Source organism: Sitophilus oryzae, unplaced genomic scaffold, assembly GCF_002938485.1.
Source record: "Sitophilus oryzae breed Bouriz unplaced genomic scaffold, Soryzae_2.0 scaffold_2014_pilon_pilon, whole genome shotgun sequence".
NCBI lineage: Eukaryota > Metazoa > Arthropoda > Insecta > Coleoptera > Curculionidae > Sitophilus > Sitophilus oryzae.
This window is the reverse complement of record NW_022146741.1, coordinates 983,438-1,002,777: the sequence shown is the minus strand read 5'-3', so window position 1 is coordinate 1,002,777 and position 19,340 is coordinate 983,438. Positions and strand designations below refer to the sequence as shown.

Below are 19,340 nucleotides of genomic sequence, written 5' to 3'. Positions count from 1 at the left end.
GGCAAATTAATAAAATTGCGTTTATCTCATCAAGAAGGCCGAAATCGACAAAATATCAAGAGACAACTTTTAATCGGCATTAAACTGCTTACATTATTTCGCTAAAGAGAGAAAGTCAGTGGCGTACATACTTTTTTAGAAAAATATTAGTGATAACCCATATGCACGTCCATGGTGAATAGGTCGACACTTTTTAGCTTTAAAATATGTCGCATTTATATTAACTTTTACCCTCAAAATTTCATTCGAAACGCTAAAAGTACTTGGAAGAAATTTATAATCGAAAAAATATTAAGACGCACCTTAGGCTATGAAAAAAAGCAGAATCGGACCTATATTGATATGAAGAATAAATCTTATTTTTACGTGAGGAATCTTCCCACGAGGGATGGCACATGTTTTTTGAAACACCCTGTATAGTTTTCTTGTATACGGTTTTGGATGATTTAAAATAAAGATATTTTTAAATGTGTATACTGCGTTTTCATCATTTAAAGCCGCGTATACACTTAGTGAACGCATACGGTCGCGTGCGGTTGTGTTCGCTGACTTGGCGGTATGTACTTCAAAGGGAATACAACCGCACGCAAACAGATGTATGATGCGTTCACTAAGTGTGTACGTAACAGCGAACACCGAAAAACTACTTCAAACAAAATCACCGCATGTGTGCGGATTTGGTCGAACGTATGGCGTTCGCTAAGTGTGTACGCGGCTTAAGAAAACAAATATTATCTTATGACAATTCAACTGATTTTTAAATTTGAAAGAAATATCATTTTTTATAGGTTCTTACTGATACAGAATGGTGTTCTTTCAGATTTAAAAATAACTTGAAATGTATAGCAATATAAAAATGCCGCTAATTTTGCAGGGAATGCGGTGAGGCAAACCTAGCGACATTACACCATGCCTTTAGTAATGTTTCGACAGTGATAATCATAAATTCGGATAATTTTTTAGCACCGAGTTGGTCGTCTCGAAGTTGTCTCTGGCATAAGTACTTATAGAAATTTAATAGCATTGATACCTTTTTTAAGCCTTTTTATTCTTCAATTTTAATTAAAAATCCTTTTGTTTTCCTGTGTTGATCTACCAATTTCTAAATAAAAAATAACACAATTTGACATTACCATATTTATTATAATCTAAGTGCATGAACAACCATTAACGCTTAGCTATTAAACACAGTAAAAAATAATAATTTGAAACCAATTTAGTGTTAGACAATTAAAATTGAAGCCATATATGCAAAGTTTGACAAAGTAACCATTATTAACTAAAATATTTAAAATCACTGTGAAACAAGTATTTTCTGAAACAAGAAAAGGAAAATTAATATTTATCCAAGTATATTTATGTAAACTAAAACAATAGATTCTCAAATGAAATCTATAGAGGAATAGAGACAGATAAAACTTACTAAGGTTTATTTTTAAGCATATCCTTGTTACGTTCTAACATCTCTTCTTTTTTATCTTTCTTCACTTTATCCAGAAACTTATCCATTTCCTCTATGTTCGTTTCTACTGGAATGTCTCTACTACCGGGTGGTGACGGTTCACGATCGTTATCGTCTTTATCTGCCCATTTTCCAGCAAAAGCATCTCTGTCAATAACCTGAAAGCGATTTTTATTGAAGAAAAGAAAAAGCTATTATAATACCTTATTTACCCTATTACGAGAGAACAAATACTATTATTTCTCTTCAAATAAATATAAAATAAACTGACAATTCTAACACTATAAACGTTTAAATAATTTGATTCCATTATAACTTCTAACACATGCCAGTGAACAGTAATTTCTGGTTAAAAAATAGAGCCAGATATTAAAAAGATAATGATTAAGGTGTGCCTACTGCAAAGATCAAGAACAAGACTATTTAAATCAAAGAATTTTATTGAAACAACACTAAAATAATACACTACTGTTTTACTTCAGTTACCTTATTACTATCATTGTTAGTATAATCATCCCGATCCTCTCCTTCTGATAAGGGTCCGTCGTGTTTGACTGGCTGTTCAACATTTTCAGCAGTCTGACCTTCTGAATACTTGTTAATCTTTTCCTTGCTTTCTTCCCTGGTTCTTCTCGGAGAGTCATCAGATCTGTCGGGACTTCTGCTGTATGACCTATGCAATAATTACAAACAACAAAAGTCAGTAGGTTGCTACTTGTACAACATTCGGCTTATCATGATATACCTGCTACGATCCCTTGACCTGCTTCTGTCATATCTCCTGTCTCTATAATCTCTATATCCTCCCCTTGGATATCTGCCTCTATTATTTCGCCTATTTCCTCTATAATCGTACGGCCGGCCTCTGCCTCTAAAGTTGCGGTCGAATCGATCCCTTAAAAGTATAAAAATATTATTAAATAACCTAAGTTAAATCGTTATTTATTTAAAATCGGTTAAAGAGTTTGTGGCAAGCTGCTTTCGTTTTGCCCTTTCGGTTGGGTTGAACTGTTCAGATCAGTCACATTAAAATTTGGTAACATAACCGACAAAGTTTTCTAATTTGATGCAAATTGTGCAAAATGAAACTAAAAATTAACTGGTCCTTTGCGAAGGCAGAGGCGTAACATTTGGGAAGATCCGCTTAGGAAAAAACTATGACAGAAACTGAACCCTTCAGCTCCATGCTACCTAAGGAGGCAAAACAAAAGTGCCTTATACTGTTTTTATGAAATTAAAGTTTAGTATATATTCATATTAGTTGTGTTTCATTTTATAATTTTAGACACACAAAGCAATTTTAGTAATAAACATATAAGTAACAAACGGATTTGAATTCCTTGACAATACAATCCAGGACCCGAATTCTGCAACTTAGAAAACGCTAAGCACTTTTGGACGCTCTGCGTATATCAACTTAATTTTCGCTTAGCTCGCACTTGACTACCGATTTGGGTATTTCATTTGATGCGCTTAGCATCTATACCTTTGAATAAGAAGACGAAGGAAGGAGCATATCAACAATCTTAGGTACACCGCGATGGGCCTCAAATATGGCCGACTTAAATTCCGGTTTATTAGTGTCGTTCTAATTTTATTTAAAAAATGTAAAACTATGATGTAGGGTAGATGTGGGGTAGACTCAATAATTTGTTGTTTTATTTTACGTTGTGAATAAATGTTGGTAGGTATTAAAATTGTTATAAAAATATATAATTCTAATAAAAATATTACAGTTGAGGGTTGGAACCTTTGGTGTTACACAGCAAAATAAAAACACTAAATCACCACAATACACCAAAACACTTTTACTTTTACACTGAAAAGTACCTTCAGTGTAAAAGTAAAAGTGTTTTGGTGTATTGTGGTGATTTAGTGTTTTTATTTTGCTAATAAAAATAGATAAGTTATAATAAGTATTTATTAACACAAACATCCGATACGCTACTGAAGCAGGTAAGTCAAATTAACGTATCTAAATTCTTTGACATCTAATCTTTGACAAATAATAAATAAAAGCTAAAATGCAAGAAAAATATATAATTTAGTTAATTTAAGTGAATTTCATAAATGATCGGTTTACTACATGTATTTATATTATAGAGTCACTTACTAGTGAAAAGTTGTTCCATTATTTCAATCAATTTTTGCCGAGATCTACCGCACGCTACACAACCAACTATTTTAGAGTCTTTTTCGATAAATCGCGATAGTGTCACTGTTAATTTAAGTTCTGCCACAATTTCCATCTAGATTTACTAACTTTATACAACTATCAGTAGTAGAATAAATAATAAATAACATAAAATAAGCTCCGTAAAGACTGACAAATCCACAAAATTTCAAATCAAATTCAAATGTGTCAAATGAATCGTCAAACAGAACTGTCAAGGATCCCCACCCTAGAGTGCTTTTTCCGCCCACCATGCATGAATACATGGATAGCATTAGGCTCCTTCCTTAGTCTTATTCAAAGATCTATACCCATTGCGCTAAGCGATTCGAGAACGGCTACCCTAAAGGATCTTTTTGCTTGTCGAACTGTCATTAAAAATATAAAAAATTGTGATTTTGTGCGTTCTCTTGCTCTTTAGTGAAAACTACTTCTTCTATAAATTCCTCAATAAGTAATTTGAGAATTTACGACTTGGCAGCTATACATGTTCAAAACATCGAAAATGCTCAGAAGCATATAAGTAAGAGTATAATAAGAATAATGACATATCCGTATAAAAATAGGTTGACATAACTCAAAAATAGGTTATGAAATTCACGTATCATTGACATTTTCATCGTTTTATCCTCATTTGACTATCTATTAGTAAACTAGTAGATACCTGAGAAATTGCGATGCTGTTAATATGTGCTCAATTCAGAAAACAATTCGCACGACAACGAGAATACCAAAATCGATTGCTTAGCGTTCTGCTAATCGAATACTTTTGCTTGCCGCTTTGAAAGGATAACGTTTTTATGTCGAAGTTCCAGAATTTGGGCCTAGTTTTAATTTTGATACTAATTGATCACCGTGAACATCATGATCACAAAACTGAAATGACAGCGATGTGCGATGGCTTCCGAAAATGACGCAACGATCTTGAACGATAATTGTACAGAATTCTATGACTATTGGGAGACTTGTATATTATTAATAAATTTACCTGTAAAAACCTCGACCTCTGCCACGATTGTCGAATCTGGGATTGGGATAGCGTGGTTTATAGTACGTGCCCCTGTTGTTCTGGCCTCTAAATCCGCCCCTCCTCCTGAACCTCCGGTCGCCCGAATAGCTGCGCGACCTGGAGCGGCTACGCGAATACGCCGAACCGGACCGGGAACGACTGCGCGAGTAGTAGCTGCGCGACCGGGAGCGATAGCTTCTGGACCTGCTGCGCGAAAGGCTGCTACTGCGCGATCGGCTGGGTCTGGAGCGAGAACGACTGCGTCGTTTAGGAGAGTTGCTTGCTGAGCGCGGTCTGCCCGGCGGTTCCGGTGGTCTGCGGCCTAGAAAAAATACAATCCTATGTTAAGTTTGTTCATTTAGATTCATTATCACAAAACTCCATAAACCGTATAGTTAAAATAGTTTGTAACGTGTTCGAAAGAGAAAAACGTTAAAGTATGCGGGAAAATATCATTTTCCACTTCAATATCCATCAAAGTTGTTTGAAGCCCTTTTTAAATTGAAATTCTTGAAAACATTTTTGAAACTTTTTCAGTTTTTAGTTGATAAACATAATTTGTTGATAATATGGCAACATAGATAGTGGATTAAATTTACAAGAAAGAAAATACAGAAAAGAGCCAGTGGTTCTTAAAATTTTAACAAAAAATCATTTTTTTTTGGAAATTTTCAAAGTAAAATAACTCGGTTATTTTGAACTTATTTGAAAAACGGTAAAGAGAAAATATGTTTCTTTTATCGAGATCTACCAGCTCTGAAATTATTTGCATTTATTTAAGACTCACCCTGTATAATGGAAAATAAAAACGCTTTATTATTTATACTTCTATTTCAGAGACAAAATAATTAAGATTTTTCAAAACATTAACCTGCCACAAAGGCCTTAAAATATTGAAGTGTTACATCTTTCTACCTTGTATGGTTATTACATTTTTGGACATCTTGTTGATCATTTTATATAATTCTACACATTGATATTTTTCAAAAATGAATTTGAAGCTTTTCAATAGAAGATATAAACTTTATGGGGAAATATATTTTGAACCCAAGTTTAAAATTTATTGAACTAAGCACAAATGAACGCTTGTGCATTGTTAACATGGTCCCCTAGTATAATATATTTATATACATATTTTCCCTATATAAATGGCTAAAAACTACTCACTACTCACTCTACCATAAATAATAATTCAATACACCTCCTACAGCATATTGGACTATTCATCTAGACTGAAGTATAAAAATTAGAAATAAACCATGCTAGTATTATAATTACATAAAATACTACACAAATCTACTATCTCACTCCCAAGGAAAAGCACATACGCTAGTGGCATATTATTTCTGTTACTAATACTGTTTGGTTTATACAAAAAATAAGTAGAATCATTCTATTGCAGAATTGAAAAACATAGTTTTAAAAGTTTTAGGAGTATTAGTATAATATAACTTGCTTTAACTGCATACTTAAAATAGACATTGTATAAAATATCGCTATTTAAAATATTTGTTAAAAAGTTAACCTTTTGATAAACTGAAAAATGTTTATTATACAGTCCGTTGCATCGCCGACCTGAACATAGAAATTACCATGTAAATTTTGAAAATGATATTTAAAACTTTTTAAAGAGTTCCTTAATTCATATGACAAACTTGTGATTGTGTTTGTTTGCCAGGACCGGATTATTTTAAATTTTCGCTTAATTTAGTATTTTTGTATCTCTCATAACTCAAAAACGAATTCGTATAAATTATTCAAAATGAACAATTTGCCTTATTTTAAGGAGTTTTTTAAAGGGATTCAACTACATTTTACTGTAAAATAAATCGGGAAAAACTTGCTTTATAATTTTTTAAATTCACATGGGATTTCCTATGTTCAGGTCGATGATGCAACACACGGTATTATATCACCATATTATAAGTACAAAACAACAATTTAATTAAGGAAACTAGGCTGCGAAGCTCAGCCAACCAATAACATGCAACAACATAATAAATTAAGAGCTTTATTACCAAAACTCGTCTTAAAACATGCTTTTTAAGGCCCTTTCAAACTAATTAAAGTTTGTCTCTGTATTCTAAAATCTGAAAGAGCCTTTAGTTACATCCAAGACATCTAATATTTTGTTTAATGACTGAGCTCTACCTGCTTGGTCTCCTTTATTGCTGCTAGAAAGAGCAGTACCTGACATTACGTCATGACCTTTCTTCATTTCCGGCGGTGTCATAAGTCTGAAATTCCCAAATTTGTCTAATACCACTTGCCCTTGCGGAATTTTCGGCCCTGGTGGAGCTGGCGGCGCAGCTGTGGGTTTAAACTTCTTAGGCGATTCAGAAGGGTGTTTAGCCGGAGGTTCTTTCATTGCCATTTGTTTGCGAACACTGACGGCTTTTTCTGTTGGTAATGGAGGCAAAGGTGCTTTCTTTGGGGCAAGATTATCAAAGCTAAAATGAGAAGAAAAATGGAGATACAATCAAATATATAACAATACTCTATATTCTTGTTTGTTTCTACTGTATAACAGTAAATTAGGTATAACAAAAATTATCAGCTATATATGTGCTTTAGAATAATCATCGACTTAAAAAATATTTACCTGTCATACCATTAAATATATTAATTCAGGATTAGTTCAACACACTTAAATAATTATTATCTATAAAAAAGAAGTTCTTGCAGTGAATTGCACGCATAAAATTAGTTTATAAAGAACTTTGAAAATACCTATCACTAATGTCAAAAATGTTTTGTTCTATAAAATATTGGGTTGACATGACTACTACACAGGTAAACAATCATATAGGTGTCTAGAACAATTTTATTAAAAAAAAAATCTTTTAAAAAAGTGAATGTGTGTAAGAATGAAGTAATGTGTAATGAATTTGATACAAAAACAAAAAAAAACAAAAGAAAAATAATTTTGTCAAAATATTCCAATCATATTACATACATGTATAGTAGACTGGGGCGAGTCTCAAAAGTGGCTTACCCTTATAACTTTTTATTTTTTTTAGTTAAAAAAACAACGAAATTTGGTATGTTAGTATATGACATAAATTAGGATTGATTGACGTATTCAATTGTTTTCGGCAACTTCCGGTTTTACCGGAAATGACTACAACTTTTTATTTATAAATTACATCCCCGGTATCTTTTTTACTTTATTCGATAGAAAATATCACTCTGAATAGAATGACATATCATATGTCAACTTTGGACATTTCACATATGGTTTATTTGAAATTATAACTTGCGGTTCATAACGAAAATTTGACTCCAAATACCAAGTGTGTGGTATCAAATTATTCTTAAAAAAAAAATGCTTTTTCCAAATATGCTAATGAGCCACCTTCGTTCCATTTGAAAAAATTGAGATATGATTAAAAATACGATTTGAGCATTTTTTTAACTGGCCAGGACAAGACACTAAAAACATTAGACAATCAAATCTATTTTTCCAAGACCCCTTGATGAAGAAGTAGTGTTTTTAACATAGCCATGTCACTTTAGATTCAATTTTAAAATACGAACCGCAAGTACAAAAGATAGATACAAAAAAAACTAACTTGTTTCTAGATCTGGGTTTCTCTGGTGGTAATTCTGGCGGCCATTCAGGAGATGGAGGCCTTTCTTGCTTCTTCTTAAATCTGGATGATGGTTGGGTTGCAGGTCCAATGTGCATTTTCCACTTTCCAGCCGAAGCCGCAGCCTCAGCCACTGCTTGCCTGGCTTTCTGTTCTCTTGTCGGAGATGGCGAGTCCAGAAGAGAATGTTTTGGCGATTCACTTAATTCGCTTCTAAAAATAATATATTAGTGAAATATTCTCCATATTGTTTTGACAATTCATTAGACATATTCTAGCTTTTCATATTAAAAAAAATTACACTATTATAATATATTATTTAAATATTTTTACCTCTTTGATTCTTTTTCCAGTGCATAATATGCATTTAATTTTGATTCAAGTTCTTCTAAATCTGGCAAGTTCTCAATAAATCTGGAAAAATATTAAAAAAATTAAAGTAAACAGGTGCTGATGTTAAATATAGCTGCCAACCTTTTTGAAATGCCTGATTTTTGAAGGAAGTATTCTTCATCATCAGAAAGAAGGCTATGTTTCTTCTTCTTCTCTTTGTTTAATTCTTTCTTGATAGCATCTCGCAGTTTCTTATGATCGTCCAAATCTAAATCAACTCCTTTACGTTTCAGCTTATCCTTTTCCTTCTTCTTCTTTTTCTTACTATCCTTTTTAGCCTTTTTCTCTTTCTTTTTCTTCTTCTTCTTGTCAGTATCACTCTTACCCTTTTTCCATTTGGCACTCTCCTCTAAGAACTTCCTCACCTATAACAAATTTTAACTTAATGCTGATGTGAATTACATTATAAGCAAAAATATACTGAGAATTTTGTTTGTTTCGAAAAGCACAGAAAACTGAATATCAACAATTATTTAAGTTACCTTTGTTTCATAATCTGAATCGTCCTTGGTTTCTAGCAGGAATGATTTAACCTTAGCTTCATAGTCAACCTCAACAGTCTTGGGTTTTTGAGGTTCTTCAAATCCAAAATCAAAAGCGTTGGTCGCCGGCTTGTTGAAATTAAAATTGCTGGTTGATGGGTCTTGAGCTTGTGAATCCATCATCGCCATACGCTTACTCAATGGACTTAGAGAATTTTCACGTTTCTCCCTTCTGTGAGACCTTTGATGATTAGAACATTTTTAAATAGGTCAACTTTTATTTTTATTATTTTGGCTAAAATAAATTTTACTAATATACCATTACCTCAATATTTTCAATGTAATTTATACGTAAAAAAATGGCGATCTAAAAATAAAGGCGTGACAAAAATCTACCTACAATATATTTTATAACATTCTACTATTTAAAGAAACCCAAAAATTAAATAGTCTGTCCAATGGGAGGGCCCTGACAGGGGTAGTCGTGTCAGTCAATTGAATTCAGACCAACTGTATTTTCTGTCATTTTTTTGATTGTCATCTATTTAAATTTTCCCCAAGTTATTGGACAGACCTATACTAAATAAAATAAAATTATAAAACACCACTAAACATTTGAATAAAAAGATTAAAGAAGTAGTATAATGCTATCTCCATGTATTTGTGTATGATAGACAGAGGTGGGGAGCAAGTTGTTTGGCAATTTATTTAACACATTTGAATTTGATTTGAAACCCCGACCCAAGTTTTTTGATGTATGCTCCTTTAATCTTTGTAGGAAAAGCTTTGAACAACTTAGAATACGAATTTTAATAGGAATGATCCTGAGCAGCAAGTTCGTATAAATATATTTCTAAAATTGTGTCTTTCAAAAATCACTCTAAGAGCGCTTTCACACACACCGGCAAGATCGATGCCGGTGCTTAAATCGATTTTAATAACATTGCAATAGAATTAAATACAACTGTCGAAACGTACGCAAAGCCGGTGTATGTGAAAGCGCTCTAAGGCCCACTTAGCGTTTATCTTGTTGAACTGTTTTTTGCACCTCAATACATTGAAATATACGCGTTTTTAATTTGTATTTTACTTAACTTTATGACCATTTGTATTTTGTATGTAATGATGTATTGTGATATTTAACTGGTTGACTACCAAGCACAAGTAAACTTGTTGGCTATCTAACTCCAGACGCCCAGCTATGAGTTATCTTGTTCCTGACCAACAATTCTTCAGCGCTCAACACGAGTAGATTCGTGGTGTTTGTGTGAAAAAATAAACAGTTCCTTTCTATGCACAATCATCTTGAATTAACAAGTTCTTTTAGTGTAGTACCATAGCAGAACTAAATAACTGTATGTATACAGCCGACCTAGTAATTTTTTTCATCTTTATATGAACTTTTCAGCTCAGAACACCTAATTAGGTAATAATTAAATGTCTTGTAGTAAACCCTTTACAGCTAACAGTTTAATTAAATATTAATTTTAACTGGCGTTAAATATAATGTTGATAATAGAAGCAAAATTTCTTACCTGGAACGATGTTTCTTGCGCTTCTTAAAATCAGAATCTCCACTTGAACTGCTCGAATCGCTACTACTACTAGATGAACTGCTGGAACTCTCTCCGCTTCCCGAAGAGCTAGAGCTAGAACTGGAACTAGAATGGCGTTTCTTTTTCAACTTTTTCTTTTCCTTCTTCTTCTTTTTCTTATCTTTCTTGTCAACCTCTTCGTTCTTTAGCAGTTGGTTTAAAGCATCATTGACATCTGCGGTCGGTTTTCGTACAGATGCCAAGTTTGGTAAAAGAAGTTCGGCTGGTTCAATAAAATTTTTGGGTGTCTGCTTTTCCTTGTTTTTCAAAAATTCCAAAGAATTCTGGACATATAAAAAATGCATGTAAGAAATTATGTGATGAATGAATTTTGTGAATACATAATATTGTATTTAGATTGTTGGCAAATTGGCTTTATATGAGGGGCAAATTTAGCCATTTAAAAAGTTAGCCATTGTTTATTTGTATTCTCATTTTCAGTTTGATTTATTAGCTATAATAAAATAAAAATATAATGTTTAAGTATCATTAATGGAGTAACCTAAGTATTCACCTCCAAGCCGACGATTAGTTCAAATAAGCACCTAAGAATATTTCTAACACTTCATGGCGTTCAACATTACTATTATTAGTGAATTACTACTTCTGAAGTGAAACTTCTTTACGCGCACTGAGAGTAAAAATTCAAGGACGGGGCACACGAGCTAGTGGTAACGATCGAAAAAGTGGTAAGGACGCGATGTGGTATTTGTGCTCAACGTGAAAGAGAATCAAATTATTACGTGAAAAAACGATTTGTTACACGTAAAAAACTATTTTTACGCATAAAAAAGGTCTTTTTCAATATATATCACTTCTTCAATATTTTAAACTACACTTTTTCAAGCATGTCCTTCAATTTAATAGCCGTTAGTAAAAGTTTCACTTCAACCATGCGCATACCGGGTGCGTCTCAAAAGTGGCTCACCCCTATAACTTTTTTATTTTTTCAGATAAAACAACGAGATTTGGTACGTTGGTAGATGGCATAAATTGGACTGATTGACATATTCAATTGCTTTCGGTCACTTCCGGTTTCACCGGAAATTTTGATTTTTAAATGGCAAAAAACTTTTGATTTTTAAATGGCACCCTCGGTATTTTTTTACTTTATTTGATAGAAAATGACACTCTGAATAGAATGACATATCATATGTCAACTTTTGACATTTTTGTATATGTTTTTTTTTTTGAAACTCTAACATGCAGTTCATAACAACAATTTGCCTCGAAATACCAAGTGTGTGGTATCAAATTATTCGTAAAAAAATGCCTTTTCCAAGTATGCTAATGAGCCACCCTCGTTCCATTTGAAAAAATTGAGATATGATTAAAGCATTTTCTAACTGGCCAGGACAAGACACTAAAAATATTAGACGATCGAATCTATTTTTCCAAGCCTCCTAGATGAAGAATTAGTGTTTTTTAACACAGCCATGGCACCCTAGATTGAAATTTAAAATACAATTTGTTTTTGAGCGAATATGTCAAAAGTTGGGATATGATATGTCATTCCATTCAGAGTGTCATTTTCTATTGAATAAAGTAAAAAAATAGCGAGGACATTTAAAAATCAAAAGTTGTAGTAATTTCTGGTGAAACAGGAAGTGACCAAAAACAATTGAATACGTCAATCAATCCTAATTTATGTCATATACTAACATACCAAATCTCGTTTTTTTATGTGAAAAAATAAAAAAGTTATAGGGGTGAGCCACTATCGAGACGCATCCGGTATAGTGCACACACAATTTGTTAATTAAATTGTTTAAAATAATCGGATTTATTATGCCGTATAAAACCATGTGAATGTGGCATTAACTTTAGTTTAATATTTTTATTTGTCGAAAACAAACTTAAATTGTAATACGCTATTTGTTTGCCATTACTCTAAATTTTAACTGTTCAATTTTATTATTTTTTTTTTTATTATAAAACTAGCTTTTTCCCGCGACTACGTTCGCGTCACACCTCGAATCGTTCATACATTGATTTAAATGATTTGGTTTGAGTGAAGTTGATTAGATTTTTTTACCTCTTTATGGATAGAGTGAGCCTTACACAAATGCGCTATTTAAATTAAGTTATTAACAGGTTTAAGAGCTACTCGTATTTCATATGAAAGTAGGCAATTGTCGATTTTCTGGATATTATACAGGGCAAGTTTTGAATAAGTGCAAATATTTTCAGGGCTGGTAGATCTCGATAAAAAAACATATTCTTTTTACCGTTTTTCATATAACTCCAAAATAACCGAGTTATTTTACTTAAAAATATTTCTAAAAAAAATGTTTTGCTTAATTTTGAGAACCACTGGATCTTTTCGGGGTTTTCTGTTTGGTAAATTTAATCTACTACCTATGTGGTCGTATTATCAAGAAATTTTTATTTAGTTTTTAACTAAAAACAAAAAAAATCCAAAAATTGTTTTCCAAAAATTCCAAATTTCCAAAAAAAAAAAAATCGTTTTTCTGGGGTCAAAATATACTACCGCTAAAAATATTTGCAATTATTTAAAACTCGCCCTAATTTTTGACTTATAACACATTTTTTATTTGAAATTTATAAAAAGCCGTCAATATGCCAATTTCAAGAGCATTTGTATTCTCTTTAAATACTATTATGTATTAAAAACCGTTTTTAATTTTTTCATCCCCTGTATATACTTTATGGCACACTTTGTATTACTTTTAATTAGACCCGTTTCAAACAAATAATCTTGATAATTCTAAGTCATCGAAATCAAAGCATTTCAAAGAAGCTTAATTTTGACCTCAAAATGATTTTGAAATCTTGCTTTTTAACACTTTTTTTCAATTGTATATTCGACAGAGGGTGGATGGCGCTCTTCCGTGGCGGTTTTTTATTTCTTACTTATGTATAGGGTGTTTTTGAACACGAAACAAAGTCAAAATTTTGCAAAATCTGGAAAAAAAGAAATCTTTCGAAAATAATAAATAGTGAAATGACTATTTATCTTTTGATATGGATTTTTATATAAATTTTTACCTTCTTTACTCTTTTAATTGTTCCTCACATATTGATCCTTTCTTCATAATTTCATATTTCTAGACCGTATAGTTGGAAATTTACATATTTCGAACTTTACATAATTTTACTCTCAGAGGATGAATTTCCTAAAATTGTTTTTTCTGGCTGATAATCTAATGTCATTTGAAAGAACATTTCCGCTAATATTTATGTATATAAAGCCTGGATCATATATATAAAGCCAGCGCAGCAGTAACGAAATTTTATATGTATAAACTCAATAAACTGACCTGTAAAACAATATCTGACACACCACTGACAATTACGAAAAACTGATTTCTAAAGGTATTGTGTGTAGGTGTTTTTCAGGTATGTTTTAATACATATTCGTTTCACATAAAGAAATGGCGAATAAACGATATAAAAATGCTTCATAACAAATCTATACAATATACCTTTCATTAAAAAAAGAAAGAAAAAACAAATCATCCAAGATTGGTAAAGCGGTAGCCGCGGGATGGATGTAACAAAAAACCCTTTCAGATTTTATACATGTATAGAATGCGAAATAAATATGAGTATAAAATTGGCATTATAATTGATTATTCACAGTAAAAATATGGTAACACACTGAATTGTTGAACTTTATAAAAGACTAAAATGTTAAAATTATTAAGCAATCTTATTACCTTTGCTTCTTCATGATAGGGTATGATGCTGAGACAACTTTGATACGCTTTACGCGCCTCTTCGATCTTATTCTCCTCTTCGTAACTTCGTCCCAAAGCAACAAGCGTTTCACCCATATATTTACGGGCGTTTGCGTGGTTCTGATTTAATTTCAAAGCTGTTTCAAAATCTTCAATGGCCTTTTGAAAGTTGCCACTGTTGGCATAAAGTGCACCTCGTGCAACTAGACCTTCCACATTTCGTGGGTCTATGTTCAATGCCTTGTTCAAACACTGGAAAGCTTCAACATGTTTTCCAGCTTTAAAATGATCAATACCGTCAGCCACGTTACGGTACGCCCATTTGCTGGCTTGTACTTGACGCAATTCAGTTGCATACTCGTTTTCAGGAAATCTTCCCCTGGAAGATATTTTTTTAAATAACATAATTAACTTAATACATGTTAAAATAAATTTACCTTAAACCACTCATAAGTGAAACATGTTCATTAATCCCCATCTGATCAGCCAAATATTGAATATTATTTGGATTATTGAAGCCGACGCTCTTCTCCAACACAGATTCATAAGATTCGTTCTTGTGATCCAAAGATTTTCTGAAATTAACAATAAACACATTTACATTTGTTACTCTATGTAACTCGATGTGGACCATTAAAATTTACCTCACAGTAAAAAATTATATTTATATAAAAATAGTTATCATCTGCAAACTATTGCAGTAAAAATATGGATATATTCAGATGAAATCCTTAGTTTTACCAAACTGGCTTAATTAAAAATACATACCATAGATGGTTTCCTCTCTCCATCATATCTTGCAACACTAAACGCTATAAATTTTATCAACACACAATTTTCTCCTTACATATTGGTATAAAAAATAAATCAAATATCTCAGATCACTGCATGTTATTTAAACAAAAACTTGTTCGTCCTTGACATATTTAGTAAATAGTAATTTTTTGTTGGGGAGAGGAAGTCTGCGAAAAATATGGCTTATAAAAAATATATAATATATACATAGCTTTTTCATAAAATATCCTTTTGATGTAATGGAAAGTGCCTCACCTGAACAGATTTGTGTATTAGAATGTACAACTTAAATTGGCAAAGTTAGGTGCACAATGGATGTATAACTCATCACAGCAAATACACGTATGATCATACACAATTTTGTTTATATTAATTTAGTTGTTCTTTTAAATATTATTTTTCTCTGTTTTAAATATAATTCACCTTTAATATTCTAAAAAGAAAAAGTTGTTATAGTTTTAAATATTAACCCACAATTCAGCCTGATATACACAATTATATACAAATACTCTGACTATACACCCTTTATAAATATAAAGCATTAAATTGTTTATAAATTTCAGAATAAAATATTTTAAATTTCGTTAAGACAAATGTAACACAAAAAATAAGCTAAAATCAAACCAGTGAAAAAAATCAAACTTTTACACAATCAATATTTTAGAAATAAAAAATAAAAATAATGAATTATATTAAAGTCAAGTGTCCATCAGCATTAATTTCTCAATGAGAAGTGGCATTATAGAGGGTTAAACATAAAACCATAATCATCAAATCCCTAGTAAAATATACTAATATGTTGATCAGAAATGCTATAAAATGCGGGTACAAGGGTATTTACTAGAATATGAATCTTTCCAATAACACTGTGTAAACTTTGCATTCCCAATTCAGATTCTCCAGTTCAGTAAATCATGTTCAGAAACTATTTCTTCTTAAGGAATATCAAATTTTCTTTAAATTTGTCCTATATGCATGTACATGTCCTTTTTAAATTTCTTCAGAAATTCCTATATCTAATAAATCTCTGCTTAACTGATGTTACTTGAAGTTTACAAGATACTTCTAAATGGTTTTTTGTTATTGGGTACATAACTGGCAGTAGGATAAAGTTCAAGTAATATGTCTTTAATCTATTATGTAAACTTCAGTTGTCTTTTATGCATTCTTTATTGTTCACCATGCTAATCATTCTACTTTTGATCCAACTTTTTGCCTAACTTCAATGATATTTGTCAAATATCAATTTTATCCAAAATTTCTAAATAATCTTGATAACCAAACCTAGTAATTTTTATAAAAAATAGGTGCATCAGAAACAAACACTTACTTGTAAACCAGTGGAAAATCATCTGTACTAATAAGTCCCAATGGAGGCTGATGTTCAGGGTCGCCGGGTTTCCTAGTAGTACCTTTCATTCCACAAACCATTTTATCTGTATCAGCAATTACTTCTAGTACTTCACAACACACATAGTCGTTCATCATGTAACTGCGAGAGACACCCTTCTTATCTACTGCTGGAATTACATTGGCAACAGGACAAAATGCCTATGTAAAAAATATGTTTTAATATAAATATGGCTTGTTAATTCCAAACTTACTTTTATGTTGATATCAGCTGCATATTTGACATTGCCATCATTTCCTGCTGTACACAAAACTTTTAGCATCATACCAGACTGCTGCTTACTGACAATAGTACCCAATATAAGATCACCCACCTTAACATTCTAAAATCAAAATAAAATTCTAAAAAGCCAATAAACAAAGGATCAGTATTGTGTTAGTTTTTTATCTAATTTAAATTAATTTAAATATTTGGAAAAATTGGGGACAATAATTTCCTTTGCAAAAAATTCAATTTTTGAGTTGTAGATTACAAATATGTAGACATATGTGTATATTTGACAGACATCGTATTTTCCAGAAAATGAAAGTACCATAACACATTTTACTTTTCATAGCTTATACATTTTAGCATTAAAATTTTGTTATAATTATATGAGACTCTTGACTTTTAAACTGAAAATTATACAAAAATCTAGCTGAGAAATCCTTCTTTTAAGGCATTTGCAAATGAGAATATTAATTTGTTGTTAAAAAATATTATACATATTTTTTGTTTGATAATTTATAATCAAAAGCTGATTATAATAACAAACCTATACCAAATATTTCTGAAGGCTGATTACAATTGAGTATAATTGCAAGACTATGTTAAGCTTTTATGATAAAGTAATAAAAATTATAATTAATATTTTGTTTATTTTACCATGTGATTTATTTAATTTTATGTTAGGTATTTATTTTTCAAAGATCGATATAATAATTCGCATAAAGTTTGGATATTTGAATATCAAAAAATATGTGAATATTCATGATGAACCCTTTCTTTAATTATTGTACAGAAATAAACTTTGGAACAATCTTGAACCAAAACTAAATTTTTGGTCGCAGATTATAAATTCTATCAAATATCTATTCAAGTTTTAGTGTCTATCAACTTTTTTACAAGTTAAAAAAAAAGATTCTACATTTTGTACCATTTAAAGCGAGGGAAACCATTTCCCTTCCATTAATCTTAGAATCTACTCAATTTAGATTTAGTAACATGTTTTAATTTCATCAACACTACTAATTAACCTTACTTTTCAACATAAGTAACTCAGGTTTGCAATTTGCACAACCAAAAATCCATTACTCAAACGGTGTTTCTTTTGAGAAAATGCAGTTTCCAGATTTTTCAATAAGTACTTTTAGATTCTGTTTTGAATAAAAATAAATACCTCAGTAAAAAATTGGAGTCTCTTTTGTCGATCAGCATTTATGTATGTCTCAAATGGAGGTGTAACTGAATATAAATCTTCTGCTGGAGAGGTTGTTGTATTTGATTTCAACTCAGATGGCTTAGTTGAAAAAATTTGTTCAGCCTTTTTTACGATAAACTGTTGCAAATTAAGCCTTTTGCCACGATCTTGAAATGGCAAATTTCTTTGCCTTTGGCCATAAACTTGAAAATTGAAATCTTTAACTCCTCGACGGGCCAAATCATTATCTCCAAACTCTCCTTCCCAAAGTTTCTGGAACTGTTGCCCATGAAATCCGATGGCTTTTGTGATAAGTTGATTGTTCATGGGCTCCATTTTGGAGTCCTAAAACTGTGTGGGTTTACCAGACTCTGAAAATTTGACGCTTTTTACAAATACAATTACAAACAATTATGCAATAAATAGCCATTCAATATTTCGAATATTATAAAGTATATTCCAACAATTTGTTCGTTACTTAATAGATATACTCATTTTAAATCGTTATAGGTATATTTAAAATTATTCCTTTAATCGTTTTGTGCCAAAGGCGGACGCCTTCAAAAAATGGCGATCAATAAATTACTCAAGGACACACAGAAATCTGTTATAGGAATACACACAACAGTTATTTATAATCTATATATAATCTTAATAATTGTACTCACCGATTATTGCGTTTTAAGCACACTTATAACACAAAATACCGATAATTTTTTAACATCACAATAAATATTAAGGGAGCAATCCTACCTCGATGCTACATAAAATTAAAATGGCGCCCAATATGGCGCCACAATTATCACTTCCTTTTTATAACCACAAACATCAGCCGCTACACCGGTTCGGCGCTAGTAGTAATATGAAATTTGAAATCTTGGCGCGGACATAACAGAAATTTGGAAAACATTTTTTTTTGAGGAAATTTCTATTTTATCATAAAAAGGTAAAATTATATAGATGACTAATATCATTAACATCAATTAAACTTAAAAGTAAAGCATTGGGGGCAATACTATTATGTTTATTTTTATTTTATTTTAATATATTTGATGAATGATATTATTTGTTGAACGCATAATATGATATCGTAGTTGTATTCTTGTTGTAATGAATATGTATGATGATGAATATGATATAAAATTTTTACTCCTATACAGGATGTTCAAAGGTGCCCGGTGGCGTAGAGGTAAAGGCTCTCGTCTACCAATATCAAGGAAGAGGTTCGAATCCTACACCAGGCATTTGATCAGCCGACTATTTTTATTAAAATAAAAATAGTTTGGGTACCTAGGTCGACTCAGCCTTAAATGAGTACTTGGGATTCACA

The 19,340-nt window shown here is 31.4% G+C and overlaps 1 protein-coding gene across 3 annotated transcripts; it reads right to left on the bottom strand.

Moving 5' to 3' along the window:
* Positions 1-1,122: 1,122 nt before the first annotated feature.
* Positions 1,123-18,820, bottom strand: LOC115884118 (tetratricopeptide repeat protein 14 homolog). Of its 3 annotated transcripts, none has more exons than XM_030902609.1 (17): positions 18,679-18,820; positions 17,990-18,381; positions 16,805-16,933; positions 16,531-16,751; positions 14,843-14,980; positions 14,385-14,784; positions 10,645-10,988; positions 9,110-9,350; positions 8,709-8,992; positions 8,568-8,648; positions 8,217-8,447; positions 6,796-7,094; positions 4,624-4,966; positions 2,208-2,357; positions 1,949-2,135; positions 1,424-1,620; positions 1,123-1,315 (listed from the first exon to the last, which is right to left on the bottom strand). In XM_030902609.1, coding segments are annotated over exons 2-17 (3,603 nt in total). In that variant the 5' UTR covers positions 18,347-18,381; positions 18,679-18,820; the 3' UTR covers positions 1,123-1,314. The 3 variants fall into 3 exon arrangements, with proteins under 3 accessions (XP_030758469.1, XP_030758471.1, XP_030758470.1); XM_030902611.1 differs by having other exon boundaries at positions 6,835-7,094; XM_030902610.1 differs by having other exon boundaries at positions 9,110-9,341.
* Between the last annotated feature and the right edge of the window lie 520 nt (positions 18,821-19,340).

What these genes read in the sequence shown, in the direction of transcription:
- LOC115884118 (XM_030902609.1), bottom strand. Translation starts at nt 18,346, where the DNA reads ATGGAGCCCATGAACAATCAACTTATCACAAAAGCCATCGGATTTCAT. An exon ending in GACTCCAATTTTTTACTGAG is followed by an intron (nt 16,934 to 17,989) that starts GTATTTATTTTT and finishes TTTTGATTTTAG; the next exon opens with AATGTTAAGGTGGGTGATCT. An exon ending in AGAGGTCGAGGTTTTTACAG is followed by an intron (nt 2,358 to 4,623) that starts GTAAATTTATTA and finishes TATACTTTTAAG; the next exon opens with GGATCGATTCGACCGCAACT.